The following is a 19,791-nucleotide window of genomic DNA, read 5'->3' as shown; positions in this document are numbered from 1 at the left end:
CATCTGACTTATTCTAAGGCATTTTTTTAAAGATTAAAATATATTTTAAATATGCGTGTCGCAAAGGGTTAAAATGTGTTTCCAGAACTAAAACAGAAAACAAACAGCACAGCAAAAAATGCAAAGTTTCAATTGGAATTACTAAATAAATTTGAACTACATCTTTAATCTTTAGAACAATAGCATCATGAAACATCATCTTCTAATGACAACACTGTTGCTAGAACTTATTAATTAAATTATATATTACTATTATTTGCTTTTTTTTAAACCATACTTGAAGTCTTCCCTTTGTTAATAAAAAAAGAACAATAATAACAGTAAACTAGAAGAGAAAGTCGCAAGAGTGCCATCTTATCCAAAAAATCAACAGTCTCGGTTTAAATAGATGTTTAGTCAATCAACAAATTGCTTCTCTGTAGGTATCTGCTGCATAATGATTTGCTTTTCTAGAACTTTCTGCTGTTTGATAATGTACATCATATCGATGGATTTTACACATCGATGAAACTCAAGATTTTCAGACAGTCTTACTGCAATGTTGTTATCTACTTGAACTACTGGAACTTCATATAACTTGGTAACATCGTTAAATAACTCCTTTAACCAACTTACTTCTCTAGAACATTCACTAGCTGCAGTTATCTCCACTTCATATTTGGAAGTTGCAACAATTGACTGTCTTTGGTTAATCTGTTATATAGCTCCACCACTATATAATATCACTACTCCACACATATAATTCCTTGTTTCTTGACATCTTCCAAAATTTGCATCACTCTAGCACTCCACTACACCTGCATTTTTGTATGTAATATCTTTAGTGAGAGAACCTGCTATGTATCTGAATACATATTTTACTTTGATCCAATTGTCTGTCAGTGGACTTTCAAGGTGATATGAAAGAATGTAACACAGTAAGCTAAATCTGATCTTGTACTTAACATAAGATATATATTAAAGCTCCTAAAGCTTCTCTATAAAGGAATATTTCTGTATCTAAAATCAGTATATATAAAATCTTTTTTTCTTTTCAGTTAAAGTTTTCTTCAGAATACGAGTTGCCACTGGTTTGCAATCTTCCATCCAAATTTTTGAATAATTTTTTTTTGCAAGAACTTGCCGATTGATTTTGATACTTCCATCTTCAGTATACTTAATTTGAAGTCCAAGTATTCAAGTCAGTTTGATTTCCAGCTTTGTTGCTAGTTTTGTTGTGATTCTAAATCTCAACTCTAATTCTCGAAGAAATTTTTCAGACTTTTGCAGATCTGTTGATGTTACCAAATCATCATCTTCATATAACCATACGATTAGCTTCCTACCATTTTTATTTCTTATATATAAGCATGGATCTGCTTAAAACCAAGTTGTGACACGGATTATCAAAAATATTTGTTCCAACAGTATGATGCTGGCTTGTTTTAGTCTCTAAATTGCATTTCAGCTTGTAGAGACATTAGGTAATTTTTGGAAGCAGAAGAGATGAAAAATATGCGACCGCCTTCGCCAGGAATCGAACCACGGACCTCTGGAACACCGGCCCAGCGTGCTACCGTTACATCACGAATGTACGTTAGGGAAGTGGGAGAAATACCTTATATGCTCCCCTTTTTAAAGGGCGACTAGGGTTTTAGGGGACCTAGTCGCCAAATCCTGGGTGCGGAGAATCATCATCCACAACCCTTTTAGTTTGGGCGCCACTTGTAGAGACATTAGGTAATTTTTGGAAGGAGAAGAGATGAAAAATATGCAACCGCCTTCGCCGGGAATCGAACCACAGACCTCTGGAATACCGGCATGGTGTGCTACTGTTACACCAGGAAGGCACGCTAAGGAAGAGGGAAAAATACCTTATAAGCTTATAAACTTTATATCATCACCATATCTTTCTGCTCATATCCATCATATCCATCACCATATCTTTCTGCTTGTTGCACGTATATGGATTCTTCAAATGTTCCGCAATGATGCAGTATGGGAGACTGCTTGGCCCGTAACTTGAAAAAGTGTTTGTAATTGATAAGAGTAGAATGAAATTTAAAAGCTTAATCTAGTAAGCGTTTTGTTTTCATCACAAGAATCCAAAGTTGTTTAATAATCAATGGCTGTAATAAGATCTTAACAAAGCCTGTAAGATGTAAAAGTAATTGGCTTATATGGAACTATAGGATAAAAATTATTTTAAGCTACCATCGTGTTGCTTTAGAAATTATGGAAGGAACTTTGGTGAAACAGAAAATCTTCCAGTAAATGTTTCTGTTGCTCAATAAAAGAAATATAATTAAGCTGCTACGAAATGTCAAAATGCAAATATAAGTGGTATTATTATTCTAACAAATTCTATGACAAAAGAAACTCTGCAAAAGACTATGAGATTTCAGACTGCTACAAAAGTGTGGTTTGAATTTCGTAAGTTAATTGAAGCATCATCAGAAATCAACTTATAATATATGCATGCAGTTTTTCAATTCAAGTGGAATGAAAATGCTAACTTGCAGGTCATCTTTCCAAATTAAAAAATACATAGAATAAGTTGAATTCAGGAGTTGAAAAGAAAATGAAAATAAGTTACCCCACATGCTACTCAACTGCAAGATTTAAATGTTTTACTCACACAATACCATTAGTTTAAATGAAACTGGCTACTTTTGGGTGAAGGTAAGCAAACATTTGATGAGTTATCTGCCCAGCTTTGATTTAATGAAAGATAATTTTAAAGTGATGACGAAGGCAATCAATACAAGTGGCATTAGAAATGTCAAAAATTCGGAAAAAAAAAGGGGATGTCAAAATCAGAAGGAAATGTGAAGAAAAGGTGTAGTTATCCATTCAAGAAAGAGACAGATAATTTCTGGCTCTGAGTATCAAGAAGATTCAGAAAAGTTTCTTAAGGAAGAATATAATCCAGAAAAAGAACACAATGAAGAAATATCTGGAAATATATCAGAAGAAGATTCTGAAGTACAAGAATATAAAGATATTAATTTGCAAAATAACCAGAGATATCTTGACTACCTTATTCTGACTATTTTATCTAACATATCTAAGAAACATAGTGAACTGAGAAAGCTAAAGCATTTTGAAGATTATAATGATAGGTGATATTTTTATTGCTGATTATGAACAGCCTGGTTCTTATGACGAAGCAATCAAATGTAGACAAAGTGTACACTGGAAAGAAGCTATGGATTCAGAGATACTGATGGAAAATGAAACCTGGAATTTAGAAAATTTACCAAAAGCTACTAAAGCTATAACATGCAAATGGCTTTATAGCATCAAAAAAAGAAGCCTGTATTTATTGATAAATTCAAGGTGAGACTTGTTACTAAAAGGTTTACTCAGCATTGTGGAGTAGATTACGATCAAACGTTTAGTTTAACAAAGTTAGAAACTGCCCGGTCAATTCTCGATATTGTAGCCAACAAGAAAATGCATCTTCTTCAGTTTGTAAGTATATTCAACATTCTTATATGGAAGACTTGAAGAACACATACACATGCAGCAACCAGAAGGATATAATGATGCTTCTGATAAAGTCTAAAAGCTAAAATGCAGTTTATATGGATTAAAGTAAGAATCACGCTGTTGGAATAAATATTTTGAAAATTTCATATCACAGCTTGGCTTCAAGACAAGTGAAGCAGATTCATGCTTATATATAAGAAACAAAAATGGCAGGAAACTAATTGTGTGCTTATCTGTAAATTATGGTTTGGTAGCATCAATACATCTACAAGAACCTAAACAATTTCTAACAGAATTGATGCTGAGGTTCAGAATCACAACTAAACCAACAGTATGCTTTCTTAAACTTGAAATTAAGCATCTTGTAGATGGAAATATCAAAATTAGTCAGCAAGCTTATGCAAAAAAAAAACCTTCTCAAATCTGGGATGGAAGATTACAAAACAGTGTCAACTTCTATCCTGAAGGAAAACTTAACTGAAAAGTAAAAGGAAGATGAGCCAAACACTGAAACTATATATAAAAGCTTTAGATGCTTTAATATATCTTATGTTAGGTACGAGACCAGATAAGGGTTGCCACTCAAACAAGAGAATGAAATTCCCTAACTTTTCCAGGTTTTTACAGGCATGTTTTAAGAAATTCGCATAGTGCATGTTGGCTATGCTGAGAAGTAAATTAATTATGGTACCACTTTTGAAAACAAAAAAATTTGCCAATTACATATGACATATAATCCCCAAACATTACTGTTATAAACTATAATAGAAGTTGGTTTCTCCACTGAAGATTGAGATTAGAATCTGTCCAATCTGAATTAAAAGAAATATTTACGCAGTAGGCAGTGTTTTTGCATGGGAAGAAATATCTTTAGGTGAGCATACAAATGTATACATGCTACCACAAAAACTCTCAGTACTCAAGACGTATATAGAAGTCATACTGGACTTTATTATTTGTCCATATGCTGCCACAATTGGCTATACCTTCATTCTGCAAGCAGATAATGCCTGCTCTCACACTGCTCAGCTACTGCACTAATTTCATGAAGAGGAAACTGTAGTCCAAATGGAATGGCCAGCATGCACTTTAATCCTATTCAGCATGAAAGGGATGGTCTTGGTATGTGAGTTGCTGGCTTCCAACAGCCTCTTCAAACCCTATATGGGCTTACAACTGCTTTACAAGATCAATAATCAGGGCTACCCATACAGCTCATTGATAACACCATGAACAGCATAAGACGTCATTTTGTTAGGCCTGTAATGCTTTTCTAGGTACTTGTTCTGAATATCATGCTTGCTACTGAGAATATTTTTGTATTTAATAAATACTATTACCAAATTTCACTCAATTTGCTTACATACTTTTTGAGTTACCTCAGTTTTAAAGTTATTAACTTTTTGAAACCAGTGAATATAAGAACTTTTGAAATTAAACAGTCACTTTTTTATTATTGTTTTTTATTTTATTAAATATATTTGTTTATCTTGTAACAAGCCAAAATGGGACTTTGTTAACTGATGATGAAGAAAGCACTGCATTTCTGCAGAATTATGGTGCTTTACCCAACAACAGAGAATGCAAAAACTCATTTCTATGAAGTTGCACTTCCTAAATAAAAAATGTTTTATAGAAATGCATTATGAAAAATTACGAGCAAAGTGTTGAATACAATCTGGAAATTGCTTTGAAGATAGCTATATCTCATTTACAACACCTGTTCACTTTATTTACTGAATTTGTAGTAGTCAAAAATTTACAGAAGGATTTCTCCAAAAATGTAAATGTTTTATTGCTGACGTTTCTGGCTTTTCGAACTTTACAGATTGATTGCTTTTTTATAAATTTTTAATATGAGGCCATTTTCAAAATGGCATTTACCTTTCGTAAATCAGCTTCGAGAAAAATTAGTCACTAAGCTGTTTGTGAATGTTCTCCACAGTAACCAATAAATTTGTGATTGTCTGGGGGGTGGAAATAATTAGAAAAGCAAAATACTTTTTTTATAAGCTTCTATTTAGTTTGCAAATGGTGTTTATTACTATGGCCAAAAGATTATCATTGATTTTTAAACTACTTCCTGATAAGCTTACCTAAGTCAAATTTTTTATGGCTTTTTGAATTTAATTGACTGATTGCTCTTTTATGGAATTCGTAGTATGCGGCCATTTTCAAAATGACATTTGCCTTTCGTAAATCAGCTTGGAGAAAAATTAGTCACCAAGCCATTTGTGAAAGTTTCTCACAGTCACCAATAAATTCATGATTTTCTAAGGGTGGAAATAATTAGAAGTGTAAAATATTTTTTTTATAAGCTTCTATTTAGTTCACTAATGATGTTTGTTACTATGATCGAAAGTTTATCATCAACTTCTTAAACTACTTCCTGATAAGCTTAGTCAAAATTTTTATTAGCATTGTGGATAATAATACAATGTGGTAAAATGATTACTTTTAGAATTTAATTTAGATTTTTTTTTTATAATTCATTGTTTAAAAGATTTTTTTTTACACAGCGCAAAAAAAAGGGGGGGCAGTTCTACATCTCCCATTCTACTGGGTCGATTGACAAAGTTCAAATTATGTTTTTCATGCCTCGAATGCGCGACTTAGGATGTATATTAGATTTATATATAGCACTGTTCTAACATAGGTATTTTGACACAAAAACGGACTTTTCTGAAATAACATACCAATTTTTTTCCATATTTCGATTCTAAGACTCAAATTATGCCACTAGATATTAAATTTTGTCAAATTTGGTGCGACATTTAAGAAGAAATTCAAAAATTTATCTTGGCACCTTTTTTTTTCAGTTTGCACCGAGAATAATTCACTTGGCGAACTTCTTAATACATGGCAAACAATTTTCCTTTCCTTCCCATTATGCCGGAGCAGAAAAAAAGGCACCTTTTACATTGTACATAAGCAGAAAAAAGTCACTTTGTGCCCACTTTAAAATAATTTTAGCAAAGTGTCTAAACCACATTTGATGTTTTATAGCTTTCAACAAATATGCCAAATTTCAAAACGCACCAATATATAAATTCCCGTATATCTTCGGAAATTTTGAATAAAAAGACTGTAATTTTTTGCAGGTGTACTTAGAAATACGTCTACTTTAAGATGATGGTAAAAATTTTATAGATTATGATTCAAAAAAAAATTTTGAAACATTTATAAAAATTATTAAAAATAAATCATAAAAAATGAGTGAATTTTATTTGGAATGAACCTGAATTTTGAAATGAGAAAGGAAGAATCAAATAAGTTTAGTAAAAAAAGAGAGATTAATAAATATATACCAAACTCAATTAACATTGAGGAGCTAAAATTTTGAAAGCTAATTTTTTAAAAACTACTCATGCGATTTTTACAAAACCTGGTAGTTTGGTGTAATTTGAGTCGTAGAATGGAAATATGGAAAAAATGGTATGTTATTTCAGAAAAAGTCCAATTTTGTGTCAAATTACCTATATTAGAACAATGCTATATATAAATCTAATACATATCCTACGTCGCACTTTCGAGACATGAAAAATGCAAGTTAAATTTCGTCAATCGGCCCAGTAGAACAGGAGACATAGAACTGTCCCCTCTGTTTTGTGTGCAGTGTATATATCTTTGTTTAATGAATAACTTAAAGATATGCATAATTATAACTTAATTTCCAAACTTTTGGTGAATTTTTGAAAAGCGCTCACTTTTTTTGACTATTTGATGTTCATTATTTTAAAATTTACAGATCTAAAAATGGGTCAGTTATAAAGTTTTTGCAGATTATAAAAACCAATATTTTGCACTTTTTTAAAACATGAAATAAAAATAAAAAAAAAGGCTATTCTCAATGCTCATTTAAAAACTATGTTGAAGTCTAAAGCAGAAAGAAAAAAAAGTAGTTTTTTTTAGGCCAGTGATCTCAAACTGAAATCACATATAGACCCTATGCACAACCTGACAGCAGCTGGGGTTCAGATGCTTTTCTCAACAAAATTTCAAACAGCTAACTAAAATTTAACCTCATTTCAAGTTTCACTTACTAAATAACTATCCAAATATGCATAAACAATAATAATGATTATGAAAAGAAGAAATTCAAATTTATCACGTTTATGGAGGCAGCAAAAGAAGTAAGCTGCTTCGCCCCCCCCCTCAATTTTTGAATCTTACATATAGTTTGCCACTGCAATTCTTCCCGCCCCCAATATTGTTTGTTCCAAATTGAATATGGAATGGATTTTAAATGTATTATTTTAATTTATTTTGTACTGTAATAAATGTGTGTAATATATCTCCCTTTTATTTGAAATAGACAACATCACTGTTAGGCCATATTATTTTAATTTATTTTGTACTGTAATAAATGTGTATAATATATCTCCCTTTTATTTGAAGTAGTGCATATAATTAACATCAGAGTATAATTTTAATTATAGGTGTATGAATAATTATCATAATAACGCATATAGTAGTTAACCTCCATTTCTGGTCACAAAGACATTGGAGCATTACAAAGTATCATAAAATCTTTAAAACTGTTTTAAATTTGAGTAGCAAACAAAATAATTATAAAAGGGAAACATTCTTTAAAAAACTATCTATAATATGCACAATATTATTATTATTAGAAAGAAGTTACCTCTGCAACAAGATCATTTAATTTTCTTTTTCGGAACAGAAGTCGAAGAAGCCATTCCATGAATGTCCACCTCCAGTTTTCATCACTGTACTCCACTTCCTGATTAACTGGCATACTGGATTTTGAATGCAAGTAACTCCGACAAAGCTGAATTGCTGCATCTTCAAAATGAGCATTGACTAGGCATTCTACTCTTATAAGCAATAATTCACATGGCTCAGATCTTATGAATTCATGCACTAAAATTTTTTTTAAAAATTGTTTATGAGTAACTGACAAGGCTTATTTTATCATTTACTAAACTACAAAAATGTCATCATAAGGCAATGAATTACAAAATGCAGCAATTAAAAAAAAAAGACTGATTCTAGACTTAAGGTAATGAAGTAATTGATTTAATTTTAATTTATTCAAAATAACTTCCTCTGAAGCCCATAAGCAATTTTTGAACAATCACAAAGCTCACAAAATGCTGGAAAAGCATTAAAAGAGAGCTATTTAAAATCCTCTTTATAGTTCCTTGGTAATGAATAAATTATTAGACTAGCACACATTAAAGAGGTGTTTTGATTTTTACAAAGTAGGAAATATTCTCATAAACTGAACTAGGTAAACAAAAATCCCCCCCCTTTTTTTGTCAAGAACTTATGAACTATAACAATGTTGCATCTGTACGAGTTCTTAATGGAAGTACTTAATGTCCATTTGCAGAAATATGTATGAACCCTTTTCAATTGACTTACAGAACCGATGATAGCTTGATAAAATTTATTTTTACAAAAGGAACACTTTATATTTCTAGAACTTTCCACAAAAGTTTTTGTACAGCTCTTCTCAGTAAAACAGAGACAATCAAAGATTACCACTTTAAACTACTAAGAACATTAAACACAATGCATTGCAAAGCATATGTAAAGAGCGAAGCTCACATGGAGATCTGATGCTGACTAAAACTGACAACCTGATGCTCCTCTCTCTCTGGTCTTATACAATTTTCCTTTGGCCACCGAGAAATTTTTAGCACCTTCCATTTCTCGAAATTACTGGGAGGCATATATAGTTAAAGTTACATATAATAAACTGAAAGGTCAAAAAGCCTTTTTTTTTTAAAGAAGCCAAGAGATTTTTGATAAAAAAAGCTTTTAATATATGCATACAAACTACAAATTAAAGGAAATTTTTTTTTTTTTTTTTTTTTTTTTTTTTTTTTTTAAGAATTCAAGACAAAAAAAAAAAAAAGAGAGAGAGAGAGAGAGAGAGGAGACAATTAGCACATTTAAATAAAATATTAATAGAAAAAATACTAATGACAAGTCAGCACAAAACTAGATTTCTTGTTTTAAGTCTGCAATTTGTAAGTCAATTTTCATTGGGTGCTCAGGTTTCATTTCAGCAATATCCATGCATATATTCAAATAACATTGTAATACATGCTTAAGTTGATTCATTTTATGCTCTAATCTTTAGGGCTTCTAAAATTAGATGTGCCGGAGCCCTACGGAAAACCGTCAAGAAAGAGGCACAAAAATAAATATCTAATAAAATAATTAAATAATAAGCTAATTAAAACAAAAATAATGAAGTAATCAAAATTAATATTTAATAAAATGGAAAGAGATAAATAAAAATTTAATAATTTATTAAATTAATAATAAATAGTTAAAAATACAGTAAAATAATAGACCTGCTCTTACTTGGAGTTCCGGCTGAAATTACCATTTCACTCATACACTAAGAAATAGCTCGGCTAGGCTGGCTTTGGCTGAACTTACGCCTGAATGTATAATAAAGTGTTCTATTTCAAGGGATGATAGAAACAAAGATTACTGTTTTCCCAGTACACCCATTAAAAAAGGGTAAAACAGCTAAAGCACCACTAATGAGAATAGAGAGAATACAAGAAACTCTATGAGAATATGAAAGGAAATTTTAAAAGAGATGTGTAGATATGAAAAAAAAAAAAGAAGAGACTAAACTTTCTGACCATGATTCCCTGCCAATACAATTCTAGCTATGAAACAGAATGTTACTGGGAGAAAAAATTTTCTCCGAATCCGAGGGTTAACTGAGAACAAAGTAGTAAGTGAATATCTCGGTCCCTCCGTATTTGGTTGCGCAATTCCAAAACATCTGTAGGTGCTCTTTTCCACAAGGAAACACTAGCACTGGAACAAGAAATTTACCTGCTGTCAAATTCATTGCAGTTCCTGAAAAATAAGCCTTTAGTGGAAATTTTCCTCCCTCAATGTTTTGTTTCCAAGGAAAAGAAAGACATTCATTCAGATATTAGAATCAAATTTTATTTTCATTTTATTTCTAAAATAAAATTTTCGAGATTAAAACAATTTTCAGCTAAATGTGTGTTTCAATTACATAAAAGAAATACCTGCAGCTCTTTTATTAAGGCTCTGGCCAGAATTACGATTTATCTCAAAAATCAAGAAGTGATGGAGCCAGGCTACAGTGCAATTTAAGCTTTGCTAATCTTGACCACAGGCATTTATTTATTTTAAAAAACAATTTGTTCCTTCATTCCCAGTTTTTAACTGATAAACAGTGATATTTCTTTTGTCTCAAATAATCAGTCTCTTTTTCAAATTGCTACATTATCTATTGCAGCTTATATAAAATTTAAAATATTAAAACTACATACTTAAGTTCTGGTCTATCTGCTGTTTCGTCAGAAGCTTTCGTATTACAGGGTCTCCCCATGGATCATATACTGCCATCACCAGTGCTGAACAAAGGGCTTCTGACCCCTTCACATAATTGCCCATTGAATGTGAAAACTGGATTAGAGAACGAGCCAAGCCTCTTTTGAAAAGTATATCTATCCGGGGCCAGTGACCAGAGAAAATGGTCATGGCACTTTCTCTGGAACAAAAAAAAAAAAAAAAAAAAAAAAAATTGGATATTTTTTGTAACATTTATAAGTATTAAATGCTATTCTCTCTCAATGTCATACAAAGATTATATTTTAATTTACAATACGTTCTACTTTTTGCAATTATCTACATCAATAACTCCATATCTAGAGATAATACATTATACAGTTACATGAACTGTGGTAATATCAGATGCTGTAAAATTTTGAAGTTTTTTTCAATTGTATACAAACGTTATCATAATTTTTCAAGTAAAATACTGAAAACGTATCTTTGCTCCAAGCAAGCAAACAATTGTCCTTTCCCCAATGAATACATGATAGGAAACTGAATACTACAATTAAAATCAAACTGATTTGGAAATGATGAGCAACGAAGAAAAACATTTCTCCTCTTATATCAAAAAGCTTCCTAATTTGTATTATATATACCTGGATTACTCATAAAACACAAAACACATTTTGCACACAAACTAAATATTTTACAACATACATTCATGTTATTTTTTTATACTTAACCACAGTATTTTGAAATAAATGTCATAATATGCTTTTGTCCATTCAGCAGTACTGCAGTAGTTATCAAAAGAATTTACGCTAAGCATTTTGAGTGACATGAGCATCATTTCTAAAATAAAGAGTTTCAAGGCTCCAGATATTTTAATCTCGTGAAAAGTATTACAGTTGAACCTACCTTAATGGAAATTACACATTAATAATGGAAATTACACATTAAGAGACATTCCCTGACTCCCATGTTGTAAAACAGCAATATATTTTAACACCCAACTAGGACAAGGAATATGTGCTTCTCCCAACCACAGTCTCACAGAATATTGCTTGTGATTTTTTGACTCAGTTCTTGTACCCCCCCCAAGTATCGCATAAGTTAGATGCTAAGAGGAAATACTCTTTGAATTTTAAGCTTGCTTCAATTGCAGATCGTAAAACATAAAGCCCCTGTGATCCACAAAGAGGTAAATCCTTATCGAGCCAAAAGCTCCGGCAGAAAGCATGAATGAAAAAACGATACGCGAGTACAACAAAGCTGCAAATGCGTATGCAAAGGCGAATGCTGCTGTGATCATTTGCACAAATGTATCACCAAATGTGTTAAATTTGATCTGTATGCATGGTAATTCTGCACTAGCGATATGGAATGAGTTATTAAGAAATTTTGAGAAGGTGTCAAGCGTGAAATTGGACACTCTTCTGCAACATTTTTCACTTTTCGGATCGAGAAAGACGAAACTGTAATGCAAACACTCGCACGTTTACGTATACTATGGGTGGATCTTGAACGTGAGCAAGAGTTGAGCGGCGAAGGAAAGTTGCTGCAGAACTTTCTAGCACTGCGAATCTTATCTATTCTTCCTGATGACGAATATATCGAGTTCAAATCACAGTGGGACTCAATGCCAAAGACGAAAAAGTCACCTGAAAAACTGATGGAACAGATCAACATGCGGCTGCAAAGAAAGTACAGTAGTAACGAAAGTACGGTTAGAAACGAAAGTACAGTAACATTTGTGGCAAATGCTAATTATAGTGCAAAATATAGTGGAAAAAAATGGAAGAAGGGTGGTAAGAAACCTCAGATGGTCAGCCAATCCTAACCCTTGACAACAAATAATGCCGAAACGATGAACAGACTTAGTAAGAAAAGTGATGGTGTGAAAGGTTTCAATGGCATCTGTTTTTATTGTAATAAACCTGCGCACATTGGTAAATTTTGCCCATTTTCCCCTGACATGCCACCCGCGACGATTGGCAAAACAGAGACCTTCTTTGCAAATACTCAATGCAGTGTGTTTGCTTGTCAAGAAGACGACTGTGACCGAAATGTGTGGCTTAAAGACGATGGACACATTCAGCTAAGTATTCAGCACACATTACACATTCAGCTAAGTATTTCAAGACGTAGCGTCACTTTAACAAACAAGCATAAATCACAGTTGGTAACAAACAGACAATACCAGCATATGGCTGCGGGGACATTGACATGTGTGCAACGGTTAGAAACGTACAAAAATCTATTGAGCTTACTGATGTACTGTACGCACCAGAAATTGGCAAAAAAATCAATTGTTATCAGCCTCAAAGGCAATGAATCAAGGAATCTCAAACTTTGGTGATTCGGACGATATGATTTGTCATTTCTTTCGCAAGGAGACCCCAGATAACACTTTTAGAAGCCACATGTTCATTAAAAGGACTCTTTGAACTAGGTGCAAAACCAGTCAAACCACAAGGGGGTTCTGCTGCTGCAGCCTACTTGGTTGACAACGAAATAAGACGGCAATGAAGACGACGACAAAATTGCCATTATCACTTTGGCATCGACAACTTGGTTATCAAGGAATACAGCACGTGAAAGAGTACTTGTGTGAAAATGGTATAGATTTTATCAACGATGGACTATTTTGTAAGCCATGTGCGTATGGTAAACAAAGTCGATGAATATTTAAACCAAAACGATTCAAAACCCAAAAGTCTGGTAAGATAATACATGCAGACTTATTAAGAGGTGGAAAGAAGTACATATTAGTGATTAAGTACGATTACTCTACTATTATTCGGCATGTAGAATTTCTAAGACATAAAGATGAGGCTGTGGATAAAATCAAGCAGTTTCCTGTTTGGACCAACAAATATGTTATAAATGTAAAAGAACTGGTCACAGATGGCGATCGTGAGTTAACCAATGATAAATTGGTGAAACTGACTGATGATAGAGGCATCAAGCTGCGAATCACTATGCCATATACACCAGAACAAAACGGATTGGTTGAAAGAGAGAATCGTACAATAATGAATGCAGTTTACACTATGATCAAGGATTCAGGTCTACCACAGTTCCTATGGGCAGAAGCAGCATCTACAGCTGTCTACGTTCTCAATCGAACCAGATTAAGTAAGACTACGAGTCCTAGTTGGAAAATGTCCATTTGAGAAATGTTTGGATGCAAGCCGGCAATCAAGAGAATTCGAGTTTTGGGATCAGCTGCATTTGCACATAAACCAAATGTCAACAGAAGTAAATTAGATGACAAGGCTATAAAGGGCTATTTGGTTGGTTATTGTGATGATGATGGGTATCACATTTTCATACCATCAAGGAATGATATGATAAAAAGTGCCAATGCAGTGTTCAATGAACAGCAAATTGGCCCTACTTCCCAACCTTCAAAATTAGCATCTAACACCAGTCTATAAAGTGGTATGAAGTTTATTTTGGAATATACACACAATGATGCAAACACACAAGGGGCTGGTGCTCTGTGCACTGATGAAGATGAACCAACACAAATGACCGCACGTACATTGCGAGACCATTCAGCTATCCAACGGCCTGTCAGATTTAATAACTACGATGTGTACAACAGCATTCTGAAGTTGGAAGAGCCTAAAACATATGACGATGAAACGAAGTTTCCTGAATACGGACGAAGAAATGTGTTTGCATGCCAAACATGGAACATGGCAACTTGTTGAGCCACCAACCAGACGTAAAATCCTCGACAATCGCTGGGTTTACAGAGTGAAGACAAATCCCGATGCCTCAATTGAGATTCAAGGCTCATTTAGTAACAAAAGGGTACATCCAGATGGTGAATATCGACTACGAAGACACATTTAGCCCGGTGTGTCTCTATGACACTATTCAAGCACTAATTGCAACGGATCAAATTGACGTGGAGACGGCATTCCTTTACGGTGACCTAACTGAGGAGATTTACATGCATCAACCCGAAGGCTATAACGACAGAAGTAACAGTGTATGTAAGATGCTTCGCCCTTTATTCGGCTTGAAACAAGCTGGACGATGTTGGAATGCCAAGTTTACTGACATGCTGAAGAAACATGGCATGATACAAGGTAAATCCGACAACTGCCTGTTCATACGAAATGATTATGGACATAAGATTATAAGGTGATTTATGTTGATGATGGCGTTGGCGCTGTTCAGGACAAAGCAGCATTCTTCACATTTATGAACGAGCTCAAGCAACATTTTAACATTCGAGTAACGAAGTTAAATTGTTTCCTTGGTCTACAAGTCGAACGTTTGAAACACGGCTCCCTCTTCCTGCACAAAGAAGCATTTACAAGAAAGATATTAGAGCAATATGGATATGTTAAGACATCACCCATCCCAGTACAGAAATTGAGTCTCAAGGTCGAATATGGTCAACCGAATGATGACAGCATGATCAAGATCAAGGAGGTGAAGCCTCTTAGCAGTGAAATTCCATACTGTTCAGTAGTTGGCAGTTTGCTGTACTTGGCGATGGGGACTCGGCCGGATATTGCTTACGTAGCGAGTTTGATGTCTTGAAAGCTGAACAATCCTGCAGAGATTGATTGGGAAATCGTACAGACAGCATTAAGGTACCTTCGCAATACCACAGGACACGGCATTTTGTACAATAATGAAGATGATAGAAGTTTGAAGTTGTTTAGTGATGCAGATAACAACAACTGATGAAGACAACAGCTGATAACAAGATGATAACTACAGCAGAAACACGCAGGTCTCAAACAGGTGCTATTTCTTTCTATGGTGGACGTGCAATTACGTGGCACTATTTGTAACACTACAATCACAGCCAGCTGCACCCTCCTGTTTCCTCTGTCAAAATTCTCGCAACAATCTGTGTACTGTGAGCTTATAAGTGCACGTTCGCAAACAGAGACCTTAAGCAACTGTAAATTGTGTGCAAAATATGAACAATGCGCGCAAACAGCGAATTAATTGCGACTATACACATGTGCAAAATGTTTACATATGTGAACTATGCAACCGTGGACAACCTCATGTGCAATCTATGCTCTATTAACTCCTAGCACAAAACTCAACTTATTGTGCACCACATGCCAGTTGAGGTCATTATCCTAGCAGCTCAGCTCAACACATGCCTTAATTATATTTCTTTGCATGTTTTAATTCTTGCTCTTGCCCCATCCCCCCCTTTTTTTATTTTGCAACATTTTTGTTTCTTTGCCATTTCTGTTCAGTCAAAGTCTCTCCAAATCTGTAAAACAAAATACGAGTGCCCTTGTTTGGACATGTACAACCTTTTTCATGTCTCAATAAACTCCCGACACAGTCTGTTGGGGGATCCAGGGAGTTGTTGCCTCTAGATAGGGCAGGGCATGGGACATACGCCTGTTTACCTATGTTAGACAGCAGGCATCGCCGTCTTCCGTAACATGTATATATGTAATATGACTTGTGCAGAATATTGACTTAGTGAATTAAAATGCTACTATCATTTATTTTTTTAACTATCACAAAATGATATGCACATAGCTTGGCTTTGAAGATTTATTTTTAATTGTTGAAATCTTTATACATCCTGGGGAACTATCATATTAAGAACTTACAAGAAGCTGAGAAGCAAGTTATGAAATTTATTCAGCATGAAGCTTTTACAACAGACACTTTTAAGAAATTGAGGAGATTATTAACATATATTGATGACGAGGGTCTTCTCAGATTCAAGACAAAGATCACTTTTAGAAAAGATCCTTAGATTTTTTTAAATCCCGTGATTTTGCCTCCAGATCATGAGATTGTTAAATGACTGATAATAACTAAACATTATAAAAACTGTCATGCTGGTCCCAGATTTTGCTCAATATATTAAGGGAGCATTACTGTATTCTAAATGCAAAAAAAAACCTATAAGGTCAATTATATCCAAATATGCTGCACAAGACATAACGGAAACTGACTTCTCCAAGCCCTGTGACTATACTGTGTTTATATACTGTATTTACCAGAAAACATGGCAGAGGATTCCACTGTTTTTTAAATTGTCAGGACTGACAGGCGGGTCCTGCATATTTAAAGGGAGGAAGTAAATTTTGGATTTGTGTTTACAAATACGCTGCCTATCATGCAGTTAATTTTGAACTCTTGTCATCTCTGAATACAGCAACATAGCTCCATAGTTTCCATCAGTTTGTTGCATGAAGAGGCGGATTCTTGCTCTGTAGTATGATAACAACACTAATTTTGTAGGAGCATTTAACAACTTCAAATTTGTGAACTGGGATGAAATTTTGCAGTATAGCACAACAAAAATGATTCAGTGGCTTTTCAATCCCCCAGTTGCTCCTGATGGGAGATTTTGGGGAATGGTTCATAGGTACTATGAAGCAAGTTCTCAAGAAAGTATTAGGAAAGGCTTTGCTTAGTTATGAACAGATGTCAACTGTTTTAATGTTTGTTAACTAATGACCTCTCACCTACTTTCCAGCAAGTTAACTTGCTTTGTTGAAGATACTGTGTTATTCCCGAGCTTCTTAACTGATTTCCAGCAAACAGACGTTTCAGCCTTCGATTAAACTGATGAAAATTTTCTCAACAAAAGGCTAAAGTATCAACAAAAACTGATCAAGAAAGTTTGGAAAAGATTTAGGTCTGAATATTTAGGACTTCTAATTCAAAGAAATAAGCATGAGAAATATAGTTAAAAAAAAAATCAGACTCAGTGACATGGTACTAATCGGAAATGATGTTACAAAATGTGTTGAACGGTCATTGGATAATGTAATGGTGTTGCTTCCTAGTAGAGCATTAGCATCAAGACAAACAGAGACATACTCTTAAGGCCAATACAGAGAATATTTACTCTTGAAGTATGTTCAGCAATACTTGAAAACCCTGTGAGAAATGGAGGAACTGAAGACATAAATGAAGAAAATCCTAGTGGACCAGACTTGCCCACCCAATATGAAGAAGCTTACAATCAAAATTAGTAGAAAAAAGCCCCTCCCAGAGACTGGACTTCTAAAAAATTAAAAACTTTTAGTAAGTTCCACCTGGGTTAAGCTGAATCCAACAAATAAAGTGGGAGGATGCCACATCTGAAGTTTCAACTTCATGCTTTAATAATTCCCCCCCCCCCCCCATCTAGTGGTTTTCCATCAAGTTTGCGTGTAACAACATGTGTAACTTTTGTTTGTGTTGTGAAGAGAATTAAAGATAGAAATTCTTTTTAGCTGTAAAAAAAAGGTTGTTTTTCTTTGGATTAAATACACTAAATGTTCACTTTCCTGAATCGTTGGTAGCATATTTTATACCCTGTGTTAGTACAGATCTTGACTGACAACAAACAACTTACTTTTGGATTTCAATTAACAGAATCATTATAAAGAATTCTTTTATAGTTCTTTTAATTTTTCTCTCCAGTGTACATCAGTACAGGAACAGAATTACTTTTTGGTTTCAAGCAAAATGCAGGAACAATTCTCAAAAGATCTTTATATATGGCATTCAGCATAATGAATATCAGTAGTATTTATGCCTTACTAGTTTTTCTTAAAAATACAAAAGCTAAAGGTCAGACATGTTAACTGTATATTATGTTAACACATCAAAAGTTACAAATTATTTAAAAATAACTATGCATAGATTATTTACATTTCGGAACCTCAGCTTTCAAAAATGCTATATAGTCAGTATATTAAACAAATAGATTAGCTTTCCAATTTATAAATTTATAAATATAAAACATACCGATATAGCATATGGAAAACCTTCTCGATGTTCCGAAAGTACCCAACTTTTCCAGCAATACATGTCCAGACTGCAATTAGTAATGAGGCTCGATGTTCGGTGTTTTTGTATAAATGGTTTTCAATCTGTATTAGTAACTGGATTGAAAAGAAATACTGCTTTAGTTCTCCTTTTAAATAAATTTTAAAAGCAAAAATTTAACATGAAAACATACTGAAATATGAAACAACAAACATAATAAAATTATGACAAGTTTTAAAAAATATTTTCCACAGAAATCCAAAGAATATCTTACTAAAAATAAGAATATGACAGAACTGATTTGAGACATTCTTCTTACAAGTTACTTTCAAATACCTTCCGGCTAGAGTATCATAGGTACAGGTTCAAGTAGAAGTGGGCAGGACACCAGAATTTCACTACTGGTCGTACAAGCAGTAGTCCTGCTGCACTAACTGTACAATTTCATACCAAGAATGAGGGAAAAGGAAGGCTGCCCTAGAGAGCAGTCCGACATTCTCCCATCTCTTTTCCCTACCATTAACCTCTCAAGAGGACTTCTGGCTTGTCATGTATTTTGAGTGCCCCCTTGCCACACAGACACTACACGCTTACAAGCATCCATGCCTTCTCTGGGATTCAAAATTGGTCCCATCAGTATGACAGACAGCCTTACTAACCACTATATTGACTGGAGGGTGCTACAGAATCACATCATGGCTAAAGTCAGTACATTGTCATTAGCCAAGGTCAATAGACACATTGTCCTTCACATTGGCCAAGGTCAATAGACAAGACTGTAGTAAGTAACCTTGCACATTGGCTACGGACACAATTTTGGATCTTAAGTTGTTGTTGTTGTTACTAATCTCCATGTCTAGGAATATACTAGACGAGGTCCCCGAGTCCATTTACTTTCAGAAAATCGAAAATACGCTTAGGAGACTTGTAAAGGTCCTCAAGAGACAACTCCAGGCACTCAAGGATATGTTCCATACAGCACACTTAGTTGCTATGACATTGCAGTGACCTCTCAATGTTGCATTTTCTTCACATTACATTTGTAACCACGGTACAACGTCGCATTGTGATGTGGATGTGAATGTCACACGGATGTCACATACACATCGCAGCAAACGTTTAATGCGACAAGAAATTTGCAGTCTTTCCTACTGTTACCTTTCTTGACCTTGCTCGCGTAATTCTTCTTTAATGGCAGATATTCTTGCACGCTAACCTCCCCCCCCCCGATTCATTGATATGTGT

General features: G+C 34.0%; 1 protein-coding gene across 3 annotated transcripts in view; it reads right to left on the bottom strand.

Annotated features, from left to right (window-relative positions):
- LOC118186114 (uncharacterized) overlaps nucleotides 1-19,791 on the bottom strand; it is a 149,494-nt gene that overhangs the window by 57,409 nt on the left and 72,294 nt on the right. For 2 of the 3 annotated variants that reach the window (XM_035356142.2, XM_085814354.1), the window contains exons 2-4: nucleotides 18,526-18,662; nucleotides 10,767-10,987; nucleotides 8,114-8,352 (exon numbers count right to left, since the gene is read on the bottom strand). In XM_035356142.2, the coding sequence (XP_035212033.2) occupies nucleotides 8,114-8,352; nucleotides 10,767-10,987; nucleotides 18,526-18,662 (597 nt within the window). The remainder of the gene's footprint in view (nucleotides 1-8,113; nucleotides 8,353-10,766; nucleotides 10,988-18,525; nucleotides 18,663-19,791) is intronic. The other variant, XM_035356149.2, reaches the window with a different exon arrangement.

The sequence above is a fragment of the Stegodyphus dumicola genome, chromosome 1, assembly GCF_044657685.1.
Source record: "Stegodyphus dumicola isolate Sdum_Otavi_A_Nest chromosome 1, ASM4465768v1".
In the NCBI taxonomy this organism is placed as follows: Eukaryota; Metazoa; Arthropoda; class Arachnida; order Araneae; family Eresidae; genus Stegodyphus; species Stegodyphus dumicola.
This window is presented reverse-complemented; position numbering and strand designations above follow the sequence as displayed.